At 56.7% G+C, this 27,883-nt stretch overlaps 1 protein-coding gene across 1 annotated transcript; it reads right to left on the bottom strand.

Annotated features, from left to right (window-relative positions):
- Positions 1-1,278: 1,278 nt before the first annotated feature.
- Positions 1,279-27,693, bottom strand: LOC119096670 (TSC22 domain family protein 3). The gene is made up of 4 exons (XM_037219563.1): positions 27,545-27,693; positions 19,291-19,386; positions 10,687-10,756; positions 1,279-1,529 (listed from the first exon to the last, which is right to left on the bottom strand). Exons 2-4 carry the CDS (start codon positions 19,302-19,304, stop codon positions 1,287-1,289), a joined length of 327 nt encoding a protein of 108 aa, XP_037075458.1. The 5' UTR covers positions 19,305-19,386; positions 27,545-27,693; the 3' UTR covers positions 1,279-1,286.
- Between the last annotated feature and the right edge of the window lie 190 nt (positions 27,694-27,883).

Consider the following 27,883-nt stretch of genomic DNA (forward strand, 5'->3'; position numbering starts at 1 on the left):
ACTGGTCCGCTGCCTGGTCCAGCTGGGTGTATGGGATCTGGTAAGTGCTCAACCTCCATAGCGAATTTATCCACACAAGTGTTGGAGAGTTGTGTCAAAATTTGAGATCCAATGGTTCACGATTTGCCGTTCATTTGATGCTGACGGCAATCCGGAAGCGTTAGTGATTTCGGCCCTGAACGAACGCAGTAGCCAATCAGCCCGGCTGGTAACAGCGTCACGTGACTGCGCCTGCAGGGGCTCGCTAAATCACTGGCGGCAAGGTCACCACTCACTTCCCAGCATCTGGGTCAGCTGGCTCATGATTATTTATCGGGTGCCAGGACACTTCCTACTTTGGGGGGCGACTTCCACTACGCCCGATAACGGCCGGCTGGAAGGACGCCACGCGCAGCAAACTGACACCAAGACCCACCCGGTTTTTACCTCGTCAAAAGAGCTATCGCTGACTGGATCCGTGGTGACCACATTCCGCGCTCGAGAACGCACGAACTCTCGAATTTGGACGGCAGCCGCAGGACCACATTTCTCGCACACTCGGCGCAGCTTACCCTGGATCGGACGGCATCAACTACGCGCTATCCGCGCGTGCTGACTCATAGCCAGCCATCAACGGCCTCCATTTCACTAGGCGATAAAGCGTCGCCGATCAGCCTTGCCAGGCCCGGAGACGGGAAAAGCCTCACACAGCGGGTGATCTGTTCAGCACCTGTATTTCTATGTTTCATGCTAGCACAGTGCCCCGTGCCAGTATGGCAGGGGACAGTTTCACTCATGGCAATGAACATGATTATATACATGTTTGATGAGACCGACACTCAAACCGCCACTCACGCACCGCGGCACGGGAACACCCGGACCCAGCCAGCCTTAGAATGTGTTCTATACATTAACGCGTCGGGCACTGCGCCACGCGCCCATATTGCTCAGATGCTGGCCGACTATTCCGGCGCACAATGCCACCGCTGACACTCACCGACTCGAACCCGTAGAAAGCGGGGGTTACACTCAGAACGGGCGGCTGGTGCGCCGGTCGCCGGCGCTCAACCCGGCCCGGCGCAGACAGCGGCGCGCGCGCACACTGGCCCTCCGCGCGGCCAGGAGGGCGGCGAGCGAGAGCTGCCCCCTGGCGGCGCCGCGCCAATCAAAAATAAATATCATCGCCATCAAAGATCACTAGCCGGAAAACAGCACGGAGCACCTGAGCGTCGCCTGTAGCGACGTCCCTCTGACGGCGCCGCCGCCCGGGAGGCGGGGCGACCCCTGACCGGCGGGGTGGCCACCAGCTAGGGCGCCGGGCCGGCCGGGCCGGGCGGGCCGGGCGGCGCCGCGGCGCCCGGCGTGGGCGACGGCGCCTGGCTCGGCTGCGTCGCCTCCAGCTGGGCCAGCACCTCCGGGGACGCGTTCGTCTTGAGCACCTCGTTCTCGCGCTCGAGCACGCTGATCTTGTCGACGAGTTTGGAGATGTTGGCCTTGAGCACGTCCACCTCCTCGCGCACGGCCAGCAGCAGATGCGACTTGACCAGGTCCTGCCGAGCACGCGAGAGGCGTCAGTTCAGTCAGGCGGCGCCCAGAGGCCACCACGCTTTGGCAAAGCAGCGACGAGAAGAGATAATGGACGCAACGTGTTACGGGTCTGGGTCCACCAAATGATGTGTTTATAGATACGGAAAGTCATGGCACCTTTTGCTGACATATGTAGCACCTTTTCTGACAGCCGTTTGTCCCTTACACCGCAATGCTTCTCCAGCGCTGGACTTGGTTACCTACTTGGTTACCTGGCGACACATGATCGCCATATAACGATAGTACATTATAACCTAGTCGCGCCAGCATTATGTCGACACTGCGCACCAAGCTACAACACAGCCCGCTGACCAGGTCGAGCACGAAATGTCTGTTCTACATCCGTTGCAGCAAAGCAAATATTTGCAGCTTCTTCGCTGCGGAGTTGTTTTGGTCCGTCATGTCATTGGGGCTTCACGACGCACTAAGCTGCTGAGGCCATATGGCGCCGCCTGCCTCTCACCCTGGCAGGAAGGGCGGGCACCGCGAGAAATCGAACCCCGTACCTCTGGTTTCCCAGACGCACAGTAGTTAACGCTGATGCGTGAACCACTACACTACCGGTACCCTTGTTTTGGTCTGTAAAACCGCTCCATAAACGCTGGTGTCTCTGTCGTCACACGTCACATCACGTCACGCACAACCGTGTAACCGCAAACACTATGCACGTAATATTGGCCTACGCAGAAAGCACATGTTTTCGCGTTTGTGCCTTGCCACATACATGGGTGGCATTGCAGGAAAGCACGTTCATAAAAAACAACGGCGCCACTACATGCAAAATATGTAGAATAACTCGGCTATCCTCCCCAACCGACAAAACATGTCACCAACTTCATTCCAACTCCAATGGCAAGCCAGTGGATATTCAGCCGTCCAGAGGCATCCGGTGCTAAGCCAAACCCACGTGCCCGACGTGCCACCTAACTGCAGCTGCGGCAGAACGGCGACGGCTTTGGAAGCAAAGACGGAGAAACCGGCCCGAGGGATATCGGCGAATGAGAACGGACTACCGCAACGATCGGCGCTCCCATCGAAAACGCAGGGATTCCCTGCGCACACACAGCACGGAGACGCTGCAGGATCTACGACAGCGACTACAGCTACTAGAACAGGGCGTTTTCATTCAACGTGCGGAGATTACTCTATTTCGCAGCAGGAGAGAGGAGCGTGATCTCCGAATAAGCCGGCCTCAGCAGCACCGTGCACGGTTCGGCTCCTACCGAGTATCCCATCACCAGGACCAGCAAAAGGGCAACAGAGATTTACCGGCCAAAGCTCACGCAGGCCGCTGCCTAGATGGCGGAATTCATTTTCATGACGAAATGGCGTCACAGAAGACACATTATAGGCTATTCCACTCAGACCCACTCCGCGAAACGTCGCATAACGTCACAAAATGTTTCCTAGAACTGCATTAACTACGTCAAGGTTTCAATTGTTTTCAGACAGAATCATTGCGCTGACAAGTAAAACCTTTTTTGAGATGTTGGAAAGATGTGCAATATTTCAAGAAATATTGCTTCGTAAAAGTCTCCCAGCCAGACGGCTATTCAGCATCAAGGGCCACGGCTCACAACCTCCCTCCAAGCCAAAGAGGACAACACGCCGCTAATTCGCCATGCAATACATTCCGATGATACGAAACGAATCATCAGGAAAACAAATTATTTTGTTAAGTACATCTAGTCCAACATGGACGTACAAATCGCAGGACCGGAGCCGGAGATCTTTGACCCGGGCTCGCCCTTGTCCGGATGAGAGCGCCTCAGGGCACGCCCGCGAATCCCTGCACCACCTGGTGAGGTGCTCAAGGGAGCAGGGACACGCTGCGGTCCGGCAGCACGCGCCGCCAGCCTGGTCGAACGGTCGACCAACGTCAGCTTTGTGAACGGCTTAACAACGACGTTTGCTCAACAACTTATTCATAAAAGAAACTTAATGTTCGTGACAGCCCAAATTACGAATATTCAGAATGGCAAAGCATAAATCATGACGAACGAAAGGGATGAAAAACAACGATGGATGAAAATCAACGCCACCTGAGCTCCAGGACCCGCAGCCAATGTTATTACGTAGCTAATCAGAGCGCAGGCGAGGTTTGGCCGCCACCGGCATGGTCATGTCAACTAGTAACTGGTCAACGTGGGCCCACCTGGCTCTGAGCGGCTGTGTAAGAGCACGTTTGACAGCTAAAACCCGCCGCGATACTGTCTGGTAAAAAAGAGAAACGCCGGAGGCAAAATCAACTGAACGGGGATAGAACAGGCTAAATGGTGGGCGTGTCAAGCCCTCATCACTAATGACTGATTCCGAATCTAACCATTGCAAATGATCCAAACTCAATTTTAGAGAGGTGTTGGAGCTCCTGGACGACATCCGTCACCAAGTTCCGTAAGGCGGGTACCCACCTCTTCATTAACCACCACATAAACGTGGTCGCCCATGAGCTTGACATCGAATACCATGGACGTTTTGCGGCGGAGCGCGGGCCGGCTGGGGGTGGCCGGCGGCGGCGCCAGCGGCAGGTACGTCAGCACGCCCGGCATGTCACCGATCTTCGTTCGCTCAGGCGCGTAGCTCGAATGTCCGGCTCCCGCGCGAGGACCGATGCAGCCCGCTCCAAACCAGGCGACCCGCGGCTCAGCACCGTCTCACAGTCCGCTCCAGCCGCCTCCGTGCCGACAGGCCTGCCGCACGCTGGCTTCCGACACCGTCCCTATTCCAGACGCGCGCCGACGTCACCGCCGCTCTCTCGACCCTCCAGCCGCACGACTGTCTAGTCCGAGCGCCGGCAGGCGCGCGTGGCCCGGCGCGGGTTCGGCGGCGGTCCGCCAGGCGGCGTGCGAGGCGGGGCGGGGCGGGGGCCGCGGCGGCCGGCGCCAGGCCGTCTGACCCGCCACGCACCAGATCTGGGGCGCGCAGCCCCTCGGTGACCCCGCCGCCAGCAGCGGGGCCAGACGCGCCGCCGCTTCCCCCCGGCGACCGGGGCCGATGGCCGCCAGCTCCGGCTCAAACGGCGCTGCAGCGTGCGTAACCGGGTCGCCGACGACGTCGAAATAGACGGCGGCCGCTCTGAAGTCGGCGGTGACGCGACAGCCGCAGCGAGCCGTGCGATGAACAGTCTCGGTCGCAGACAGAGACGGATGGCCAGTTTGCGTCACCCAATCATAAACGATGTAAAAATGTGTGCAGATAAAACGCCGTCTGAACTTACGACTTATGTCTGGGCGCCAAGCGTCTGCACGAAAGGCACTTGCGTGGAAAGCATGGCGAGCAAAACCATGTTAATCCAGACATAACTCAAGGTGGTGCCGGCAGTTTGGAGTAAAAAATCCGGGTTAACAGATGTTTCATCCTCCACTTCGAAGATGCCCAAGAAGCAGCTGCGGTGCCAATGTAAACACAACGCCAGGTGACTAGGTCAGCTGACGAGCTGCCATAATTCCTCAAAGTTAAATATCATGTCATTCTTTACTTTACATACATTATGACAATTTAAAGTTCCTGAAATTTATATCAGCTGACACCAAACATCAGTCAGCCAAAGGCAACTGAAAACAAAACGTCGACTGACATTGAAAACTGACGTATCTGACACAATTTCAATACTAATTTCATGTACAAACCATCATACTTCTTTCCGAATTCATCAAATTTGCCAAGCATCATTTTCTCAAATGAAAAACATCAGCCGACCAACATCATTCCAAAAGGTCCGTGCTGTGGCTTGCACTCGGCTTCACTCATCGCTTTTTGACCTAGACATCACGGTTCTAAAAAGGTGTGCATAGGCCTCCTAACAAGCTTACAGGCGACGTACCTCAAATTTATTTCACGGTTGTTCTGCCCAATCCTGTGACTGGCATGCACTTGACAACTATATCATTGGAAACTTGGTCTTCCATAAAAAACCTGCAGATTACTTTCAAGAGGTGGGGAGAAGAGCGTCGCCTGGTAGCTCGGACCTGTGATCAGACTTTATATGGGCGTTTGCTACCGTACCGAAGAGCCCATGTCCGTGTTCAGGCCACCGAAACGGAAACTAGTCACCAAAGTTCGTAAACAGATATCTGGAGGCTAATTTCCTAAATTAATACAAAAATGACGTCAGTCCGAAGGTTAATGCAAATATGACGTCCTCTGAATTCAAAACTACCCGTGTAAGCCAATCCGAATAAATTCATAGAACAGCCTTCTCTTTCGTGGATGTTGGGAGTGCATGTCAAAAGTCTCGCGTGTCGCCATCCAACCCATTTCCTGAAGCCCCAAGAATAGCTTCGAAAATCGATTCAGCTGATTCCCAATTGGCTACTTCTACCAGGCACTGCAAAGCCCTCCGGGTCTTAACGTGAGCTGTTCGGTCAACTCACGTCCGTGTGCCTGCATGTCTCAGCATCGAACGCCAGCTAAGCCGTCCACGCCCCGCGGCCAGGACGGCTGGCTGGCAGGCCCCGCCCCACCGCTCCACGCCCGCCGGCTCTCCCCGGCCCCGGCCCGAGTCTCAGCTCGGCGCGCCGGCCGGCCGGCCGGCCGGCCGGACGCGAGCGTGCGTACGCGGCACGAACGCGCCGAGAAGACGGCGGAGGGCGGGGCGCGCCGAACGGGCCAAGGCCAGTGGGCCGCCCGGGCCGGACCGCGCCGCCCCGGGCGCCACGGACGGGTCGATGGGAGCGCGCCGCCGCTGACGCCGCGCCCCGCTCACCCCCCGGGCAGACGCCGCCGCCCCCAACCGGCGGCAGGCAGGCGAGCGGCTGATGGTGGCGACGGCACCCCGGCTAAAGGCGAGCAGCGCTCACCACTTACACAGCTGACGCTAGCAAACAATGACCGCTTATTGGGACTTGGCTAATTGCTTTCGTTGCGTTGATTTGATAATTATTGTCTATCAGCCGTCTCCAGCACGAATGCTTCCCTTTCCTCACGGAACCGGACATCACAATCGGTAACGCGAAATCGATTGGCTCCGTCTGATAGTGTATACATTTCCTGCCAAATTTACTGATGATAACACAAAAACATTGTGGGAAGAAGCCAGGCATTGAATCAAACCTGACCCAGAAACCAAAACGAGTGTAAACACGACTGGCATGGTGACGGACATGGCCATGGACTCTGGGTTTACGCGCCGGGTGGCGCCGTCTAACCAAGCGTAGGCCAGCCCGGAAACACGGAACTAGTCTGGGTCCAGGGCGGGCGCCGGGTGGCGCCGTCTGACCGAGCGTAGGCCGGCACGAAAACGCGGAACTAGTCAGGGTCCAGGACGAGGGCCGGGTGGCGCCGTCTGACCGAGCGTAGGCCACTCCGGAAACACAGGCTTAGTCCACGTCCGGGACAGGACAGGACAGGACAGGAGAGGACAGGACGCCAGGACGGGTGCCGAGTGTCAGCCGCTGACCCGGCGCCAGCCACGGCAGGCAGCTGGTTGGGCGCCGACCGCCGAACATCCAGAACGGATGAACGCACAGCAAATCGGCGGAGATCCGGCAGGACAACGCTCCTCAATAACTAACGCCGTTCTGCATAAGGTTCTGGCAACAGTTCTTGACAAGAGACCCCGGAACAACGAGCAGCCATTTCTGCCGAAAGCTGAGCCCCCGCCGTCGCAGCGCCCCACCACACCCCGGATTATGCTGACATTTGTAGCGAGCCACTTCCGACACGAAGCCACTGGCAGTGCCGGCCGAAGGGGCGGCATCAGCCAATCAGCCAAACCTCGGCAATGTGGTGGCCGGCTGGTGCACTGAACCGCCTCATACGTCACACCCGTCGAGATGACCTCATCACGCGCCAATCCGGCGGTAATGACCTCCTCAGGCGCCCGCTGCCCGTCAGCCCACCGATAATGATATCGCACGACGCCACAAAAAGCAAAGGTCATCGCGCGTCCCCAACAAGCGGGTCCGTACATAAAACCAGCCAGGGAAACAGATACCAATACAAGACCACCACTGGCAGTGGTCGTACAGCATCCGAGCTTTGTTCAAAATATGAGGTCAAATTCGCAGAAAATTTATATTCACGGTGCCTGTTCGACGTGTTTTGTGATTACATTAACAAGTACAACAAAGTCTAGCTTCACGGGATATTAAAATAATGATCTATCCATCATCTATCGAAACATCATTACGCCGTCACCTTAATCATCTATCGCAAATCTTGCAGTCTGGTCACCTTATGCATTTCAATGGAAAACTACATAAAAAAGACAGGCGGATTTAGGTTGATACCCGGGCGGGACGCGTTTGAGTTAAGTGAGAGCCATTAAGGTGAGCCGATGGCCAAAGATGGTGAAATCAAGTTAACGACTATACGTGTTTTGCAATACAAGCGGACAAACAAGCAGCATTGCTTTACAGACACCCTATGCAATAATGATGTCTCGGTTTGGACTTTTGTTGACAACCATTCTTTTGGGACGAGACCTTAATATCATTTACCGAACGCTTCAAAAAATTAAGACGAACCCATTTGTCACTGTCTTGGGCTTGTCACTGTTTTGTCATGAGAGCAACAATATAATCCCGGTAACGTTAGATGATAATCTCACGTCTGCCCGCTACTGGGATTTCATTGCACATAATTCAGCTGTTATTGAGCCCATTATGGCAGTTGCTAACAGTCCCGACTCGATGCAAATGCCGTGGCTTACTTCTGCCTCCGTTATTTATGAATGAGCGCTGCGTGTAGCAGCTATGACTGAACCGGCCGAGCCCGCTGGGGAGCACGCTGCGGGAGCGGTGCGCTGTGTGTGGTGCCGTGCAGCCAGTCTGGCGCCTTGTGATTACGCCGACTGTCACGCATTGCATTGCAATGCCCCAATGGGCGGGTACCCATAGAATATTCCACTTGATTTGTTGTTCATTGGAGTTTTCGGGCGCGTAGACTGCAGTGGTCATTTTGCGCCCAGAATATTCCACTTGACATTCGTCCGCGTCTGTGACGCGCAAGAAAATCTAAGCCAATGACGCCCAATACAAAATGTTTTCTCCCACGTAATATGTCGGTCAAACGGTTAACCGGATATAGTGTGTCAACGTCCACCATTTAATATGACGCTCAGATATTTTTTTACATATCCATCCTTAATAAAAATTGGTGTTTGGTGAAATAAAATATCCTTCTCGCTTTGTGAAAGGATCATTTCTATTGATATAAACTTTCAAAACTGCCGCACTGCTCCAAATATGTTGAAGATGCTTGTAGTCTTCTACGCCTAGACAGACCTACCGAGCGGACACCACTCCCCTCCATCCAGGGCGAACGCAAGGCGGACCGGCCGGGCCCCGCCATGCCTCGACAGACCCACCGAACGGACACTGCACACCTCCGTCCAGGGGAACGGCTGCGCGTGAATAAGACAAGACTTCATCACAGCTAGACGTTAGCGATTTACAGGGCTAACTGCGAGGTCGCCAGTCCCGCGCCGGAGCGACACTGCTCGCTGTGCCGACTGCTGCACTCCAAACAGGTGTGGTCGGGAGGTCCAAATGACCTGCCCCGCCCTGCCGGCGACAGGCGGTATCACGCGCTGCGATCCGCACCTCTAACCCACCTCATAGCATATTCATCGTTGTCTCCCCCTCCTAATAGGACATTCATCCGCCGACGCACCATCAACAGAGTCCCCTCCAGCCTCCCGCCACTGATGAGTGTGATCGGACGAGACCTACGCGGCGGCAACAGCTGCCGCACCACGGACCACCGCTACCAATTGTGGCATAGATGAGCCATCGTGTTTTTTGCCCACGCGGAAAATACGCAACTACGCGACGCCCTTCCGTCGTCCAGCCTGGCCCAGCCAGCCCGTGACGCCGGCTCGGTGTCCTGAGATCGTTCAGACCGCGCGTTCTCCCTGCCAACGGAGCGGCCGGCAGCGATAGCAGCCGGGCCGGATTTCCCAGCGCGACGGCTTTCCGACCGCACACCATCCGGTCTGGGGGGCCACGGCCGAGGCGTGACGTCAAGGTGACATCACCCTTCCGCTGTCGAGTGTGACGTCACCTGGTCTACGTCACCGCTGCCTGCACCGGCCGGATCTCGCCAGTCTGCAGCTGCAGCGATCCCTGCACCGCAGAGTGTGACGTCATAATACCGCAGCGACGTCACAGGCTCGCCCACGGGCCGAGCCGGTGGCGTCACCACGCGAGCCGGGCCGGACAGCGCTTCCGTCCGTGTGTCCGGCGGCCCCAGCCCAGCTGACACCGGCGACCGACCCCGGCCGGCGGGCCGGGCTTGCGCCAGGTGACGGCCGCCGCGGCGGCGACGGAGCGCCGGCCGGCCGGGCTGCGGTCCCGCTCCGAGGCCGCCGCGGCTGGCGGAAAACCACTTCTTCGGGGACGCATGACAACCACGGTCCAGACTGGGACCGCAGGTTAGCAATAAAAGCCTTCTGTTACTTCCGACACGAGTAGATAAAGCGAAAGAATTCGATGCAGGCCGGAGGCAGACATCTGTCAGCCCAGATTTAATTACAACCGACACGCAACAAGTCAAAAGCCAGAGCCCTCCGCCATCGACAGAGGCCCCGCTCCATTCCTGCAACGCAGTCTTCCGTCGCTGTGCTGGCGGACAGATCTGAAGACTCGCACGTCACAAAGGCATTGATCACCTGATTCCGGATACCTGAACCGGGCCACTTTCTAGGAACGAAATGCACTTAACGGAACTTTCTGGCAGCACCTCGCCCTGGCGGCCGAAGCTCTCCGACTGTTCACCGTGCGACGCCACCTTACTGCAGTAGCAGCTGCTGGTTGTTTGTCATTTGGCTATTTGTGAGCCCGTTTCACCCTGTTTACATGTCCTCATTCTACAGCGCGGCTGCACCAAGGCCACAGTTAACGTTTCATGACTGGGTCAAGCATTTAAGTTGTCAGGGAACAACGAGTTCACAAAGATTTCCACGTACTGGCCATGAAACTAGCACGTTTTGGTGGGCTCTCAAGCATCTAAAAAGCTGGCGATGCGACAAAGTAAAAGTTGCCCCGCAAACCATCGTCATAGCAACTAATGGGAATACCGTGCCATCATCGACGGCCTTGACCCGCGTAGTGTGCGGTCCGCGGGGGGGGGGAGAGCCCTCGGGAGTCCATTGAGCGGGACGTAACGGCAGGTACTCACCATGGCCTGTTCGATTTTGTTGTCGATCGGTTCCACCTTGTCTACAGCGCCGCTGCCGCCCGGCGACGTGCTGAAACAGACGAGCGCCGCGTGAGGGCGGTGGCGAGCGGCAGTCCCTCGCACGGGGGCACGGTAGCACGACCGCACCACACTACATAGCAGCGGCCCACCATGCGCGGACCGCCGGCCGCCGGCCGCTCCGTGGCCGACAGACGGGTGCCTGCCTGGATAGGGCCGCGGGGCGGCGGCTGGGCGCAGTGTCGCGGTCCGGGTCACCTCTGGGCCTGGCCAGCGTGACGGCGCCGGACCGGACCACGCTCGCCACCCGGGGGTGGTGCGGTGGCGCCCGGCGCAGACCGCCGTCTCCGCCACCCCCGTCGTCCGCCGGTGGCGCCACTCGCGGCCCAGCGCGGCCAGGTGCCGGGCATGTCGCTCACCGCCGCGAACCTGAGCAACCACCCACCTGACGCCACCACCACCCACCACGCACGCTCTGGCCACAGACACCCAACATCAAACGGCCTGCGCCATCGTCACCGAGCGTACTACACAGCCGCGAAGAGCCCGCACAGCACGCGGCGTGCGCACGAGAGACGCCTGCCGCGGCTACGGCCGGGACCAGAGTCACATCGTCACCACGCATCAGCAGCTGCTGGCGTAGCTGCGGCGGATCAGGCGCCGGTCGGCAGCGAGCCTCGGCCCGCACCGGCGCACGTGGCGACGTGGGGTCCAAAAACATCATCTCATCAGCTGATCAGATCGGATCGGCCTGACCAGTAACGCAAAGCCAGAGTCGCTGGTAACAGCCCTGGAGTGAGCACGACAAACAACAAAAATACAGGGCACCATGCTTATTTACCGCAAAAGGGTTGCATTAGAAAGAACAAGCGTTGGGCTACACTGCAGCGTGAAGAGAAACACGGTTTACCATGCCATTAGCTCTTTGACATTCTACCCTATTCGAAACCGTTTTCGATCATCCAGCTCCACAGTTCGTAGACAGCGCGGCCGACAGGTCCCCACCTTTCCGGCGATGACACGTCACCAGCCACTTCCACTGACAGCGTTCGGCTTAAAACTCGAAACACTTGGCTGTCAGAAGAGAAACAGCGCCTCAACAAAAAGCACGTGCCGGGAAACTGCAATGACGCGTTCCAGGACGCAGTGCTTATGCCGCACAGTCAGCACGGCGCAGGCGTTGCCGCGCACTACGTGGCGCAGTCGGCGCGGCGCAGTGCAAATGCGGCGCAGTCGGCGCGGCGCGCGGAGCGAGAGCGCCCGCCCGTCTCAGGTCAGCTCAGTTTAGTCAAACAAAGTTCACAGGTACGCCACATGTGCCAACCAAAGCTGGCCATTCGGGCAGTTCATTTTGCCCACACGGAAGGCGCCACGTACGTAGTTTGAGCAAACGGCGATCTAGCGCCCCATTCGTTGATCGGGTCCTTCAAAATTCAAGAGGTGTGGTTGAAAGCCACGCACTAGTACTTTCTCGGCATAACAGCATGCATTCTGCGTTGTTTATATGAATTCGGCTCCACAGGAGTCTAAGCTGCTCCAATCGTGTCGAAATAACGGGGTTTCCTTCACTGCATGAGCGTCAAACGTTAAAGTCGCCTACATCTGACAGCACCCTGCCAGGCAGTCCCAGAAACACCGGAACGAAGCCCGGTGCGAACAATGCCACGACGCAGCCCCATCTCGCAGGTCTCAATGTCCATATGCTTCATTACTACAAATGACCTTTCTTGAGCAACGAGCGCGGGATGATCACGAGGCGGAGTATGGAAGAAACGTGCGATTTGAGAGGGAATGGATCAACAATGATTCACCCCACGCAAAGGACCGCCTCAATTTTGCAACATGCGTACGCAGCTCACATGACGTACTTAATAAATTCCAGGTTCCGCGTTTGCATGGACGAAACCGCCAATGCGCCCACTGGGACGCGAACAGCAGTGATTCACGGGGAGAGTGGACCAATGCATGTTTCCACCATACAATATCGATCATAGATCATAGCTGAAAGCGAGTCGCACCCTAGCCAACTGGCTCGGGACCCTGGTACTCATGAGTGTGCTCGGCGCTCGTATAACTGATGCGATGCCTGGCATTCCCTTGCGTAAGACAGGGCAGACCGCCGCCTTGTTGGAGCGGCTGTGACGTGTATGTCTCATTGAGGCTTTACGACGCGCTCAGCTGCTCAGGCTATATATCGCCGCCTGCCTTTCACCCGGGCAGTGAGGGCAGTGCGGGCAGTGCGGGCAGTGCGGGCAGTGCGGGCAGTGAGCGCGGGCACCGCGGGGCATCCAACGGCGTGACGTACTGATGGCGCCGGTCAGCGGCCGGGGCCAGGCGGGCCACAGCGGCCCCTGGCCGTTAGACTGCGCCGGGCAGTCCAGCGGGCACCGCTCGCCCCCTGACGGGTCAGCGGAGCGCCGGCGGCCCCGGAGTACATGCCCGTCAGGAGCGCCGATGGTCCCTGAGTGCCTGCCCGTCAGGAATGCTGGTGACTCCGGAGTGCCTGCCCGTCAGGAATGCTGGTGACCCCTGAGTGTCTGCCCGTCAGGAGTGCCGGTGTCCCCGGAGTGCCCGCCCGTCAGGAGTGCCGGCGGCCCCTGAGTGCCTGCCCGTCAGGAGTGCCGGTGGCTCCAGAGTGCCTGGCTGTCAGGAGTGCCGGTGTCTGCCGTGCGACCCGTACCGCACATACTCGGTCACCAGCAATTAGAAGAGGCAGTTCAAATGGCTGTCCTGAATGTGCATAACTCTCCCGCGAAACTCACCGAATTACTCTTGAAAAACGCATTAACAAGATGTTGGTTACTCGACAATTTAACGACAGCCCATACACCAACTCTGAAAAATGAGCAAATAACAACTAGGAAAAACAGAGTACTATGAAAAAATATGTGTTATACACTCATATTTAAAGCATCCATACACGCAGCACCGGAGCCTTTAGAAAGCCTTTCCAGCAGCCTTTCTAAAGGCTGCCGGAAACCACAATAGTGGTAGCAACCGGCAGCATGGCACCTTCCGGCAAATCTGATCTTGCTAAATCAAGGTGCTCCGACAGCACCCCGCCTCTTTATCCTGCACATGTCTCCTGCACACTTGACAACCATTTACCACGTCTAAACTCATTCCAGTGTTATGCCTGCCCTCTTCGTAACCTTTTATGGAAATACATTCTCGACAGAACGATGAAATATGCATGTGGGGCACCGACTTATAGACCAGTTCTCGCGACCTTTTAAAAAATTTAGTGCCACGACCCGTTTGTCCGAGTCGCGCGGCGCTGCTTTGATATAAAGCACGATACACTGCCAAACAGCCAACTGCGCGACTGACGCCCGTGCTTTGGACAAGCGGGCGCGGTACCAGTTCATAAACACATACGGCGCCTTCCAATCACACACATCCTGTTTTTTCCACAGGTCGTTAGATCCAGTGCAGTTCCAATCGCAATACTCATGCCGCGGCGACAAACCAATGCCAGTCGCGCCTTCAGTGAATCTAACGAAGAAAACTATTTACAAACTCGAGACCAGTTTATGGACTGGGACCGTTCGGCCCCGCGGCCCAGCAGAGGACCTTGCCTACCCATAACTTCTCGATAGCACGCGCCATACGCAGACAGCTAAGTCTACAGCTAGTGACCGTCGTATGTTACTAAATCAATCGGGAAAAACGCACGCGACCCGCAAACCGCGCGGGTTCAGGCTGTGTTCGTGTGAACACGTTAGCCCTGTGCAGCGACCGCCGCACAAGGGAGACAGCCCCAGCCCGCGCACAAGGGAGAGGGTCCGCTTCCGTCCGCCGCCGCGCGGCTGCAGCGCACCTGACGTCCGCAGAGAGAGCCCCAGCCCGGGCGCAAGGGAGAGGGCCCGCTCCTGTCCGCCGCCGCACGGCTGCAGCGCACCTGACGTCCGCACAGACAGCCCCAGCCCGCGCGTAAGGGAGAGGGCCCGCTCCTGTCCGCCGCCGCGCGGCTGCAGCGCACCTGACGCCCGCACAGACAGCCCCAGCCCGCGCGCAAGGGAGAGGGCCCGCTCCTGTCCGCCGCCGCACGGCTGCAGCGCACCTGACGTCCGCAGAGACAGCCCCCGCCCGAGCGCAAGGGAGAGGGCCCGCTGCCGTCCGCCGCCGCGCGGCTGCAGCGCACCTGACGTCCGCGGAGGCGGCCTTGTCCGGCAGCCAGGGCGTCCTGGCGTCCGGGCCGTCCTGACCCATCACTGTCAGCGACAGCTGGCGCAGCAGGTCCAACTTCATCCGAGGCGACGGCACGTGCCGGCCACGGGCCACCACACTGCACACGGACCGGCGGCACTCGGCGTGGCTGGCGCTCCGCCTGGGCGCGCGGCTGACCTGACCCGGTCACGGCGGCGAGTGGGCGCGCGGGCCGGCCGGCCGCGCAGCCCGCGGCGATCGATGGCCGCCGCCGGCGGCTGAAGGTCGACCGCCGCCGGCGCTCGCTCAGGCCGCGTGCCGCGCGCGCTCTCCTCCTCGCCGGCTATTTCTGCCGGCGGCGCCCATCGGAGGCCGCCGCTGCGCCGCATTCCTCGGCTGTTTAGCCGCGCCGGCCGGCTTCTCTCAAAACAAACCGGTGACGCGGCGATCCGGGGACGGCGCTTGGCCGAGAGCCCCGCAGCCGCAGGCTCGAATCTCGCCGACGCCCGCTGTTTTCACGATCTGAACGCGGCTTCTCGCTGCGACACTCGAACACGGCTGCGACGGACATCTGACACGAGTGTGCAGATGACGCAAAAGTGAAAATACCGGAAGCGATGCAGCGGACGGAAGGGGGTCAGCCCGGCTGCAGTGTGCCGAGCTGACCGGTGCGATCCCGGCCGGCCGTCAGCGGCGTGGTCTTGTCCGGCGGCCGGGTACCGCTAGCGCAGTCACCGGCGCAGCGCACCGACGCTGGCCTGCTCGGCCACTAGCTGCACATAACAAACCAGCCGAGTACGGCCCGGGCAGCACGTGTGCTGTGTGACCGCACGCGGCCGTGCTATCGGCGAATAGGCGAACGGAGCGGACGGGTCAGGTGCGCTTCAGCTTGAGGTGAAACCTCAGCTTCACAGTCGCCATCGAGTGTCAGGACGAGCAGCATCGCCCCATCGGCAGCAATGACGACGCATCTACCACGACCACCGCAAACTTCCATGGACCAGACATGGAGTGAAGCCATATTGCAACTGAAAACCTGAAGACCACGGATGAAGTGGACTACTCGTGAACCGATCGTCCAACGATAAATTGAGCCGACCGTGCATCAGCTGACCAGGGATCAACGTCGCATCCTGACGACCATGCAAGGCTTCCTTCACCATCCAGCCATGCCTGAACAGCCCGGTGGTGCTTCAGGTCCGCGCCTAGCCTGCACCACCGCCGCCGCTGCTGCGTCTCCGCCAGTCCCACTGACCTGACGTGCTTTCGGACGAAGAGGGAGACGGCCAGCAGACAGCGGGCGTCGGCGACGTGCCGGCGAGGGGCGGCGGCCGGCGGCGGCTGGCCGTCCTTAGCGCCGGCCACGACCCGCATCGGGCGCATCGCCGGCCGCGCCGAGCGACGCCGCGCCGAGCGACGCCGGGATGTGGACGACCACCCTCTGCGCTGCCACGGCAGACGGCCGCACGGTGGCCCGCCGCGCTCACACCGCACCACGCTCACGCGCTCGGCTGTCCCCCGCCGATTACAGGCGAGCGCCCAGCCACGCCGTCGCCGTCGCCCCTCCCGACGCGGGGCGAACACGACTGTACACGGCCGAATACGAGAGCAGCGTGCGTCCGCTGGCGACGGCGGGAGGCGATCACCGAGCGGCGTCCGATGGCGCGGCGCGGCCGGCGTGACGCCCCCGGCGCCCGGACCGGTCCGGAGTGGCCACCGCGGCCCGCTATCCGGCGTCACGTCACGCCGCGACGACCAATGGACGGACCGGACAGTCGCATCATCGGTGGAGGCCGACTACACCGGACAATGGTGAACCTGCCACGCTGCCACCTGGTAGGGTGACAATGCGGCGAGCCAGCCCCACCGGTAGAACGATATTTCGTTATCATTCGTGCCGATGGCAAGCCCATCGTTTCGTATCGTTTGTAAAAAATCACCTCATTCCTACCACAAAGCGTAACAATCGATAATCTGTATCACGCTACCAGGGAAGATCGGATACCGCACATGTCATGAAAAATGTGGGGTCAAAAAGCAACGAACCCACCCAAAAAGCGTTCAGGTTCCGGCCAAACGTCCGGTATATGCGCCTAAATTCCAGGCGGCACTGAAAGTACCACGCAATCCACCACTGGATATAAGGAAGCTGGTAATGCCATAACTTTAAAAGACATTCCCTACACATGGAGCACAGGTAAGTGATTGAGAAAAGCAGTATGACAGAAACAGCACTGGAAACATTCTCCCCGCCGCTTGCCACATTTCCCCAGACTCACCACGTATTTGGGTTGCATATTCTGCAGCAAATCCCCAGTCTATGAAGGTGCTCGTTACTGCTGTCTTCCCAACAGTGAATGGTTTTGCACTTTCCAATGTGCCAGGAGTGTCAGCTCGGTGCCATCAAGTTCTACTGGGCGTTATCTCCAAAAGGCCCACGGCTCACCATACAATCTTCTTTGGCCTTGCATGAGTTGTGCTTAAAGTGAATGGGTTTTATTCGTTGCATATAACAGAATCCGACGGGCGAATGACCTGTCCACCTGGGCTGAGCACAGATAAAAATCCTGTCATTTAAAAGTTTTTGGTCTCAGGCACCATCGATACTTTTCGCATAATCCGTCCTAGTTTTGCGGACATTCGTTTTATTCCAGGAAGCCGGTTCAAACTGCCGACCTCGCGAACCGAGGCAGTCAAGAATGTCAAACGCCGCGAGCCATTGTCGAACAGCCGTCTGTGCTTATCTAACCCGTATCCCACACCTCGCCCTCTTTATCGTGGACATGTGCGCTTCCCCGATTCGGTCTACATCCCATTCCTGCTCCCTTTACTTTTTCCCCTTCGTTATTTTCGCTTCCATCACCTGCACATGCATTATTGGTGTCAAGATCACGAAAACGTTTGTTGTTCACACTAACATCCTGCGGAGAGAAGACAATTGATAGCTCGCGTCTTCTCTCTTCACTACCAAAACAGAGCTGCTAAGAAAGACACTCTGGATTGCGGCTGGCGTGACTAAGAGGATCTCTTCTACAGACACCAACCCTGCTGGCCTCAAATGTCAACTACACGACCCATTCATTTGTAGCCATTATCTTCCTTTTTGTTGATATCTTTGGAGGTTTCCATCATTTCTTTTCGTTTCACCTTCGTTTCCGCAATCACGTCGCGCTCATCTTCAGAAAAATATAACATAAAGGGCATTGCCACCAGATCAAAATTCGGCTTTCTGTTCATATATTGGCGAATGTTTTCCTACCATAGTGGAAAAGAAAGCGACTGTTAATCCAACAATACATCTCCCCAAATTGCAGGGCCATATATCACAGGTAAAACCATTTCCTCGTCAACAAAGAGACGTTTCTGGACAGTATGACACATGTCGACCAACCAGGAGAACACAATACTGCAGCGACGCATGCGACGTTCTCAGGATGAGCACTCACTCATTACTACTCCATCGCAAACACCAAATGTCCTAGTGACGTCACGCGATCAAACTGCGCTTTTCTTCTTTTTGGTATGACGTAAATAAACGACCTTCAATACACCGAAATATTATGATTAAAAGGTAGAGGGCGAACATTCAAATACATTTAGAAAATGCATGCCATTTCCAGCCGTGCTCTCGGGCTCCTCAAGACGAAGAGCTTTATTGGAAAAGTAATCATTTTCGCTACATATGCCAACGACTGCCTGATGCCTAAACTTATCTGTGGCCTCATGGCATGCTGAAAGTTGGTTATTTTCGGCCGAAAGACTAATATGGATAACGGAAGATCCCAATCAGTCCCTCATTCTTAAATCAAATAAACCTTCCCCTCAGCAAACTAGCCCGAATCTAACAAGGCAGAGGATTCCGGTCCCAAGAACACCGACCTACCGAGATTAGTACTGAGAACGCTATAGATACATTAACCAGTGCTTCCATCCACGCCGTTGAAACAATCACATTTTATTGTAAAGGTTTGGGGCGTGTCGACTTCGTGTATCATTCTGCATCCGACCGGTTTCAACAAAGTGTTGCTGGAAAAAAGCCTCTGCAAATTCGCATCAGAGGGCATCTTCACCAGAAACTGTCAACTAGCACCGGACTTCAACGCGACGGTCGAAACCCAATGGCCATGAATGAGCCGAGCCCGCCCGGTGCTCAGGCGGCGCAGGGGTCACGGCGTCACCGGCCGCGGCCGCCGTCGACCGGGCACGGGCGGTTAGTGGGAACGCGTGCTGCCGCCACTACACACGCACACACACACGCTCACTCTCAGCGGGCGACGCCGAGCGGGCGCGCGGCGTCGGCCTGTTAGTGCGGGCCCGGCCGGTGCGGTTAGGCGGAGAGCGGGGCGGGCAGAGACGGACGGGTCACGCCAGGTCAGGGCGGGTCACACCAGGTCAGGGCGGGTCAGGCAGCGGCGGACGGCGCCCACGCCGGCCTACCTGGCCTCGACCATGGGCCCGGCGTCGGCCGGCGGCGACGAGCTCAGGAAGGTGAAGTTGCCTGTGGAGAGGGCGCGCGCCAGACCCGAGAAACTGCTGTGGACAGGCGGCGGGCGGCAGGCGCGTTAGCGGCCCGCCGCGCCGGCCGCCGGCCCGGCCCCGACCCACCCGCACCACCGACGGCGGACCGACACCGCGATACGACAGACGGCCACACGCGGGAGAACCACGAGCGGCGCACCACGCCTATCCACCCGGCACCTCCAGCTGGCGCCAGGATGTGAAACACAGGAGGCATGTCCGTAAGAGGTCCTGCGCGTATGCAAGGCATGATAACGTGTTATGATATCAGAGAAAATGTGAGCATCCTGTCACATGTTGCTTACCACCAAGGATGTCACAGCTCAGCACTCACCTGAAAGAAAAAAGAAATCGACATTAATCCATGTCAAGCTCCAGTAGGGTGTGTTTGTGGTAGACCGGCACGGATCAAGCTTTGGCGGATATTTCGCATACTTTCACACACACTGCGTTAAACAGACAGCGAGGCAATGTGAAGTATGGCAAGTTATGGCTATGCATGACTTAACTGATAAATCGAACCGCTGCGACTATCACAGTTGTATCAGATGGCAAGACTGCAGGCATCAACACTCCTTATTCAGATGGATGACATGTTACCAAATTGGTTTGCATGCGCGACCGGGAGAGTGAGTGAAGGCCAAGCGGTGGCTCAGGCGTCGCATTCAGATTTCAGCACGAGGAACAAGGTCACATTCCGAGCCGAGACACACCGGCTGGCGAACCGACCGTCCAGGCAACGCCGTCAGCCGTGCCCGTGGCTCTGGAGTGACACTGGGGGGCCGCCGACCCGTCAGGAGCGAGCACGGGAGCGGTCCCTGCCGCCAGCCTCGGTCACGCCCGGCCCGGCCCGCCCCCGTGTCGGCGCCCGGCGCAGCGGCCGCCCACCCGCCGCCGCCCGAGGCCCGTTAATGGCTCGGCTGACCCCGCTGGTCAGACGTGTGACGTCAGCGGCCGCTGCAGCGCCGGCGCCGCTCGCCGCTCGCTCTTCAGACGGGGTCAACGCTCAGAGCGCGGCCGGCCGGGCCCGGCGGCAGCAGGCGCGCGACGCCCGGCACCAGAGCACCGCAACAGATCGGCTGCACGCTGCGCCGGCACAGCCCGGCACAGATGGTGTGACGGGCCAGATCTGTACAGGGTGCGCCAGACCACAGGCCGGCGCAGAGTACGACAGGCCACAGACCGGCCCAGAGTATGACAGACCAAAGACAGGCACCGTGCTGAGCCGCCTGCACCGGACCAGGGCGGATCGAGCGACCGCCCGGAACAGACGACCAGCGACCTGGAGCAGGCGGTCCGACCGGAGGCCTAAGCCGGGCCGGCATCGACCGTTCGACGTCAGACCGGATCACCAGCCTCATAAACCCACATAGCGCGCGGCAAACGACCAAAAAACCACCTGGGCCGGGAGTAAGACGGGATATAATTCAGCCGATCAAAGGAGGCGCCCGACCGAACCCGGCAGGCAATGACAGTGTCGGGCTGCCCAAACAATGACTCAGGCCCCGCGAAGCCAGGACGCCAAGGCCGGATATACGCCTGCCGCCAGCCCTATCGCCGCCGGCCGCCCGATCATCCTCATACGGCGTTATATCCTGTGTTTCCACCCCGCCCCGTCCGGCCCTGGGCTTGCCGCGTCTGTCAGCCATCAGTGCGCGTCACAGCCGACAGCCCGGCGGCAGTCCCAGACCCGAGCCTGCTCGAGTAGCCAGGCTATTCGCAATACAGTTAAAATACGAGTTTGGTGTTGAAGGGTATTAGGTTGCGAGGGTATTTCATGGCTTCCTAAAATTGGCATCCGATAGTCTCGTCACGCATCCGGAAAATGACGACGCATCACCTGCCTACAACTACCTCCAGACAACTCGTCACCTGGCGTCAGCACAGGCAGGCCCAAAACGATAATAAATTCTACAAATACCGACTGAATTCGTTTCTCAAGTGCAGAATCAAGAAAAACGCATTCCTGGCGAGGCAGGCCAACTGCCTGCAATACCGAAGGAATTTGCGGACGTTGGCGGGTAATTTCGCTACTCCATGCTCATCACAGTTTATCCGGAATCCCTGTTCGACATATCGTTAAGCGTGCGCCCATCTGCGCTCGAAATGCCTTGAGTGCGCCAAACTTGATGATTAAATACCGTTTCCTACATTCAGCCCGACCGGGCTTAAATTCGTTCGCCACCCCGCTCTCAGCTTGAGCAAATGTATACATTATAACGGTTCGCGCCGCGGCTTCTTTCATAACGTGTCAAACACACTGCTAACGATCGGTGTACATCTTTTCACGAGATTCGGCAGAAGTCTGCAACAGCGAGCGCGTTTTTCAAATACTTTGCACGAACAGACTACACAACAATCCGAAAATGTACGCAAAGTTTTGACAAACTAGGGGGAGGCATCCAAGAAAATCATGAGACCATTTTCACCGTTACAAACATAATCGTAGTTCGTATCACGAGACTATACCCTTTGGCATTTAATGTTTTCCCCCAACCGCGTCCACCACCCGTAAGATGACGCGCGCGCCATCTACTGTTCCGACCCACAACTACTTGTTCGCACCGAATCCGCGGGAGTACCATAACGCGGCGGTCAGACTGGCCGACTGACTAATCACTAACTAGTGACTTTCGTGACACCTGACCGTGAAAATCAACACTTGTCGCCTGCTGATACGCTTGGCATCGGACCAGCGCGGTTCTGACAGGCCCCTCGGGCGAGTCCGGGAGGAGGTGGCCAGAGGCCGGCCGCTGCCAGCCAGAGCCGAGCCGGGTCGGCGCGCGCGGCGTTTGTGGCTTAGAGTTCGACTCAAGAGCCGTCCCGTACGCACCGCGTAATCACTCCTTCGTGTATAGGTGTGCTTCAATCGACCTGCTTGTTACTTCATCCTAGTCAATAATACGCGTGGAGAGATGGAAAAACGGCTGAAATGAAACCGCATCCCGCACCAATGCCATATTTTCTCTTCACACCGTGAAGTTCTCCCAGTGGCACGTTACGGGTTGTGTACATAAATTATCACAGGCTCAACTTGTCAACTGTTCTAAGCTAAGGTTGATAGTTTGTGATATTAATAACCTGTACCGCATTCGTATCAGGCATACCATACAAATATGCATATAATTTGAACAGCAATCACTATTAACATTATGCGCCATATCACAACGATGCAAGTCGCATCGAACAGTTGGGTTGCGGCGGCGAGGGGGAGAGAATTACTGTGCCTAGCATCCCGTTTTGTCAGCATCGCAGGATGCGCTCACTACAAACTTTTCCAATAAGCCCAATCGTATGCCTCATCATCGGCGCACGTCTTTGTCTTTCTTTCCAATTTGACCGGGACCCGGTGGCCTCCATATTTCATGACGCTTGGCAACCACGACACAATTTTAGCTGCCACACTCACCCCAAAGAAGGGCCACCGTCCACGTGAATGAACAGCGCGGAGGAAAATGGTCCTTGTCCTGAGACAATGCCAGCAAACATACGACTTTTTATGAAAGGCACGGGACGCACGTCGTCCACCCCTTTTACAGAGCGTCGGCGACTGCGCTGGCCGTAGCGCTCAGGAGCCATGGCGCAACCGGAATTTGAACCAGAACTGGAGCTCACATTCGACTCACAACCCAAACTGACAAATGGCATTGCTTGTGGCGTCGGTTCGAGTAAGCAGGGTACGCAATCAAGATGTATGACCGCAAACTGATGCCTTAATTAGCTTGAGAGCACGTGCAAAGAAAGGCGTTTATCGGCCACGGACATGCCTCTGTCTGGATGGCCAGGTCCCGTTCAGCTGGTGGTGTGGTGGTGTGGCGTGTCATGGTGTGTCATGTCGTGTCATGTCATGCCATGGTGTGTCAGCTGGCCAGGGAGCTGGCGCCACCACTGTTAATTATGGACATTGAAAAACAATACAGCTCAGAGGCTCGAAACGTCACGAAATGATATGCTTCGCATGAACGAGTGGAAACTGGAACCAGCGTGTCATGCGGACCTGCACACGGCTTCCTACGTCAGCAGATCCCGTCAGTCCCCGAGACTGACGGGATCTGCTGACACCGAGTGCACTCGGGGTCAGCAGACCCCGACATCGCTCTGACCCGAGTGCACTCGATACACCGCAATCAGGGCAGAGCGAGGGGCGAGAATGACACCCAGCGGGAGTTCACTGCATTCCCAACATCCCACCGAACGTGCACTAGGACCAAACAACCACCCGGGGACCAGAGAACGTACATTGGGACCACCAGACCGTACAGGTATTGGAATAGAGGACTGACAGTAGATGACGTGACGCTAGCCACACAAACAAGCGACAGGAAATGACCTTATGCCGAGGCGGAGAATTTAAGATTACTGGGCACAGCACACCTGCATCTTAGGTAATCTTACAGTGTTGCGTTTATTAATCCAATATGCTAGTTCAAAACCCGGGGAAAAGGCACCGCTAGGCACCAAAAGCCCGAAAATCTCCAACCTGAAAAACAGGTTATTGATCGCATGCATCCCACGGAGGAGGGTCCACCACCATTTGCATCCACTCTTGGAATTCAACCAGAAACGGTGCCTTTAGTGTGCGGGCAGAAAGGCTTAGTGTGGGATCGAAACACAGCATCCGGGAACATATAATACTGGACCCATGACAGTGCATGGGAAGAGGAATCGATCTTCCTCTGGCCCAACTCAAATGGCAAGGGAGCTATGCCGCGTATGTAGAGTACTTTAAAAAAAATAATCCAGCAAGGAAAATTCGGCAGCTCCAGTTAATGCACTATGCATGCAAGGCATGCGGATACCTCGTTTCACTGTTTTTGTATTGTTTCCTTGTAATTATTAACACCAAAGAACGAATAGTTTGCGTCGCTCATAATTCAACGTCATTTCTAGTACAGGCCTCACGGCGTGGAGAAAAAGCCGAAAACACCGAGTCATGATAAACGGACCATAAACAATGGCCCAACATGACTCCACAAATATATGTCATATCCTTTTATCGGTCCAGCGAATCGTTGTGACGACGGCCATCTAACGGAGTGTTTTGCGGAAATAAAACAACCGGAATCGAAAAATAACACAACGACCCTGACTTCATGGAATCTTTCCTGAACATTAAGACTAAATAATCCGGGCTACAGTTGCATCCAGGCTACAATGCCATTCGGGCTACAAGTACATCCAAACTACCATTATGGACCGAGCTGCACTTAGTTTGTGAAGAATAACTCATCATTTTGTGCGCCAAGGGGTCATCCCCTTTGCACACTGATACAATTCCAAACAAAATATCGTTATAAAATAAAGTTGTCAACACTCATGTCTATATCTAGCATATTCGTATGATAAAGTTGCCTAACACCACGAAGAGCGCCAGGCAGTTCTCCCGCAACACTGCAAGGCGCTCCATTCCGTCACGGAACGTTTTGATCGATAACTTTGAAGCGCACTGCCGGTGCGCATGCGCATAATACATCCCATTTCATATGTGCCAGCCACATCACCAATTTGGCGCTCACAAAAAGGAGCATCCGCAAAAAAATACGCTCACGATCGTAAAAATATCATACATGCTCGCACTTACTTTTCAACAATGACCACGGTAACTCAACAACTAAATAAATAAGTGGCGCGTCTTTTGCTGAACAGGCCCATTTCATTAAAAGACGCGAGCAGGAGCTATATGGAGCACAATGTCCTGACGGAGCGAAACACCGCGCGGTTGCACGCGGCATTTCCTGGACTGGTGCACGGCGGCGGAGATGACTCACGAGCCGCGCAGACCGACACCGGTCGGCATCCGGCCCGGGTCGCCTTATAAGGCGCCAGGCGTGCCAGCGACCGAACGGTGCCCGACACGCCGCCACTACCCACGTGCCCACATAACTGACACCGCTAACGCCGAACTGCCAGCTACAGCGCGCCCTCTTCTGCCCTCTGTTGCTGAGGTGAAGACCCGGTGGGGCACAACCGCTATGTTGGATTCGTGGAGCAGAACTTGTGGGACTTCTTGTATCGTTGTGATGATGACGACTGGGCCTTAGGGCGCACCGACGGTGGTCATTTAGTGCCCCTTTATACCGGTATCATGACGATAACTACGATTTCATAGAAATCATCTCCCTTTTTAATGTTTAGTGAATGTCACGAATAGTTATGATCATACCTCCCTTCACAATGTATGGCGAATATCACAAATATAAAGCATATTCTAGCCGCGAAATGGTCAGAACGTCTGGACATCAGACACAAAATCCAATATCCTTGTGGTGGAAACTTCCTGCTTCAGCACTGGTAAGGCCACTTTGGACGACACGATGACAAAGCCAACCACATTAAAAGAGAACAGGAGACCATCAGGGGCGTAGGATGGTATCCAGCTGTGGACAGGAGGGCGTGGCTGGACCCCACCATCCTGAAGCCCAGCCGTCCCACTTTCACAACGCCCTTTCAAACCTTACACACCATCTCATGAGCAAAATTATTACGAAAACAAGCGACAACAATTGCTAAAATCAATCTGTGATTCTTTCAAACCTTATACACCAGCTCATGAAAAAATGACGAAAACAAGCGACAATTGCTAAAATCAATGCTCGATTCAGCCCAAACTAAACCTTAAAGAGGTCCACATCCAACGAGAAATCGACATTGCGGCATGTTAGGTCCATGAACCCCCAGGAAAGATGCCTGAACTAGCTTTGCAAAACATTCCTTGGGAGTATGATCAAATTCACATTTTCAACTCCGAATAACAGTATAATTCATCACCAAAATGGGCGAGAATTAGGGTTTAGTTATGATCACATCATAAATGGTGCGTATGGCGACACTGTGGAAAATCAGTAGCATACACCCTTTACTGGTTCATTATCTTTACGTGGCAGATTTTGATACTGTGAGCAATTGTATGACTCCTAATATTGCCCATAGATTTACTTGGCATGGCTCCAGGGTCATGCCCACATAGATAAATATCATGCAAATGACATCGGGTTTGCCCACACGATCTCCTAACCGAGAAGTCTCACGTTTCCGTGCCGAATTTGCGGTGATTGAGGGTACGGATTACTCGGAGACCGACTTTGAAAACGGCTCAAAAATATCCTGAAAGCCGTTACTGTGCAACCAATAACCTCCCATCCATGCCACATTCGCCATTTATGACAAAGAGCATATCTCTACCCAGACCCTTCGGAATATGTCCTGCAGTATATCCTGTCACAACATGTGTTCCGACCCTTCGGAATAAATGCCGACATCCCCAGCCCGCGATCATTCAACGGCGCAAACGTCGGGGCGCTCTGCGGACCGCGCAAAAACAGAATGCGACCGGTCAGACCCCGACAGGTATGCGAGCTACGCGCCACATAAGTCGCCTATCCGGAAAATCACGCAGCAAAAGCTATGAGCCTTTTTTCTTGGAACGTCACGCATTGAAGAAAACGCTACACGAGGTGACTGGGGCGCGATTCACAGCACACCTCCCAACTGTTATGATGATTGAGGTTTCTGTCTAAAATGGTCAAAATATGAAGTGATGAAGTGATACGAAGCGGTCACCCGTTTGAGCGCCTGACTCCCTGACCTGTGGTCAGGCGGCTCAGCAGACACCACAGTTCTGGCGTTCGAACACAGCGCCTCCCAGCGCTCGACCCCGCGCGTGCCAGAGGAAAGAGTCACTGTAGATGAAGACGAAACGAGCTGGGCACGAGTTCCAGGAGGGAGGAGAACCACTGAGTGCACACTGGGCGCTGAGGTGGCCGCGGCCAGGTCGCGGCCGGCGGGCGGCGCGGCGCCAGGCGCCGCGGCTGGTAGGGAACAATGAGCGACGGGTGAGTGGCCGGCGCCGGCTCGGCGATCGGCGCGTCCGTCGGCGCCGGCTCGGCGCGGCCGCCCCTGCGCGCCGTCATCGGCCAGACCGGGCAGCCTCGAAATCGACAGTTCGCTGAAGAACGTGAAGACGGCATACCACTTGTGGTTTCCTCAATAAGGAAAACACGAACCTCCCTGAAGCCTGTCCGGTCGCAAAATATAACCCGATGCATATCAAGAGTGTTGCGAAGGCTCTCCTCCCTCTCGTCCAGACAGCATGCATGGTGCCATGCGGGACCGCCAGAGCGCGCCAGTGCCGGCGGCCGTGGTCGAAGCGGCGAGGGGTGCCCACATGACTTACCTGTCGGCGGCTCCCTCTTGCTGGTCGTCGACCGCGTCACCCTGCACCAGCTCGAGCAGACTGGAGTTGGGCAGCAGGTCGGGCAGCGTGAGTCCGCCGGGCTCGGCTGGCCGGCCCGGCGCCGCCGCCGCCGCCGCCGCGCTAAACACGGGGACGCCGTCGGCCAGCAGGCGCGTCTCCTCGGGCGTGGCCGGCTCGCTGCTCTGGCGCGCCAGCGTCGCCGGATGCGCCGTGCGCGCCGCCGCCGGCGCCAGCGACAAGGCACGGTCCGTAGTCACTGAGTGCACATTGGGCGCCGAGGCGGCCGCGGCCAGGTCGCGGCCAATGGGCGGCGCGGCG

The sequence above is a fragment of the Pollicipes pollicipes genome, unplaced genomic scaffold (assembly GCF_011947565.3).
Source record: "Pollicipes pollicipes isolate AB1234 unplaced genomic scaffold, Ppol_2.1 Scaffold_4295;HRSCAF=5057_pilon_pilon_pilon, whole genome shotgun sequence".
NCBI lineage: Eukaryota > Metazoa > Arthropoda > Thecostraca > Pollicipedomorpha > Pollicipedidae > Pollicipes > Pollicipes pollicipes.

Coding starts and splice junctions, on each gene's coding strand:
- LOC119096670 (XM_037219563.1), bottom strand. Junction 1,530..10,686: donor ACAAAATCGAACAGGCCATG/GTGAGTACCTGC, acceptor CGTGCTCGGCAG/GACCTGGTCAAGTCGCATCT.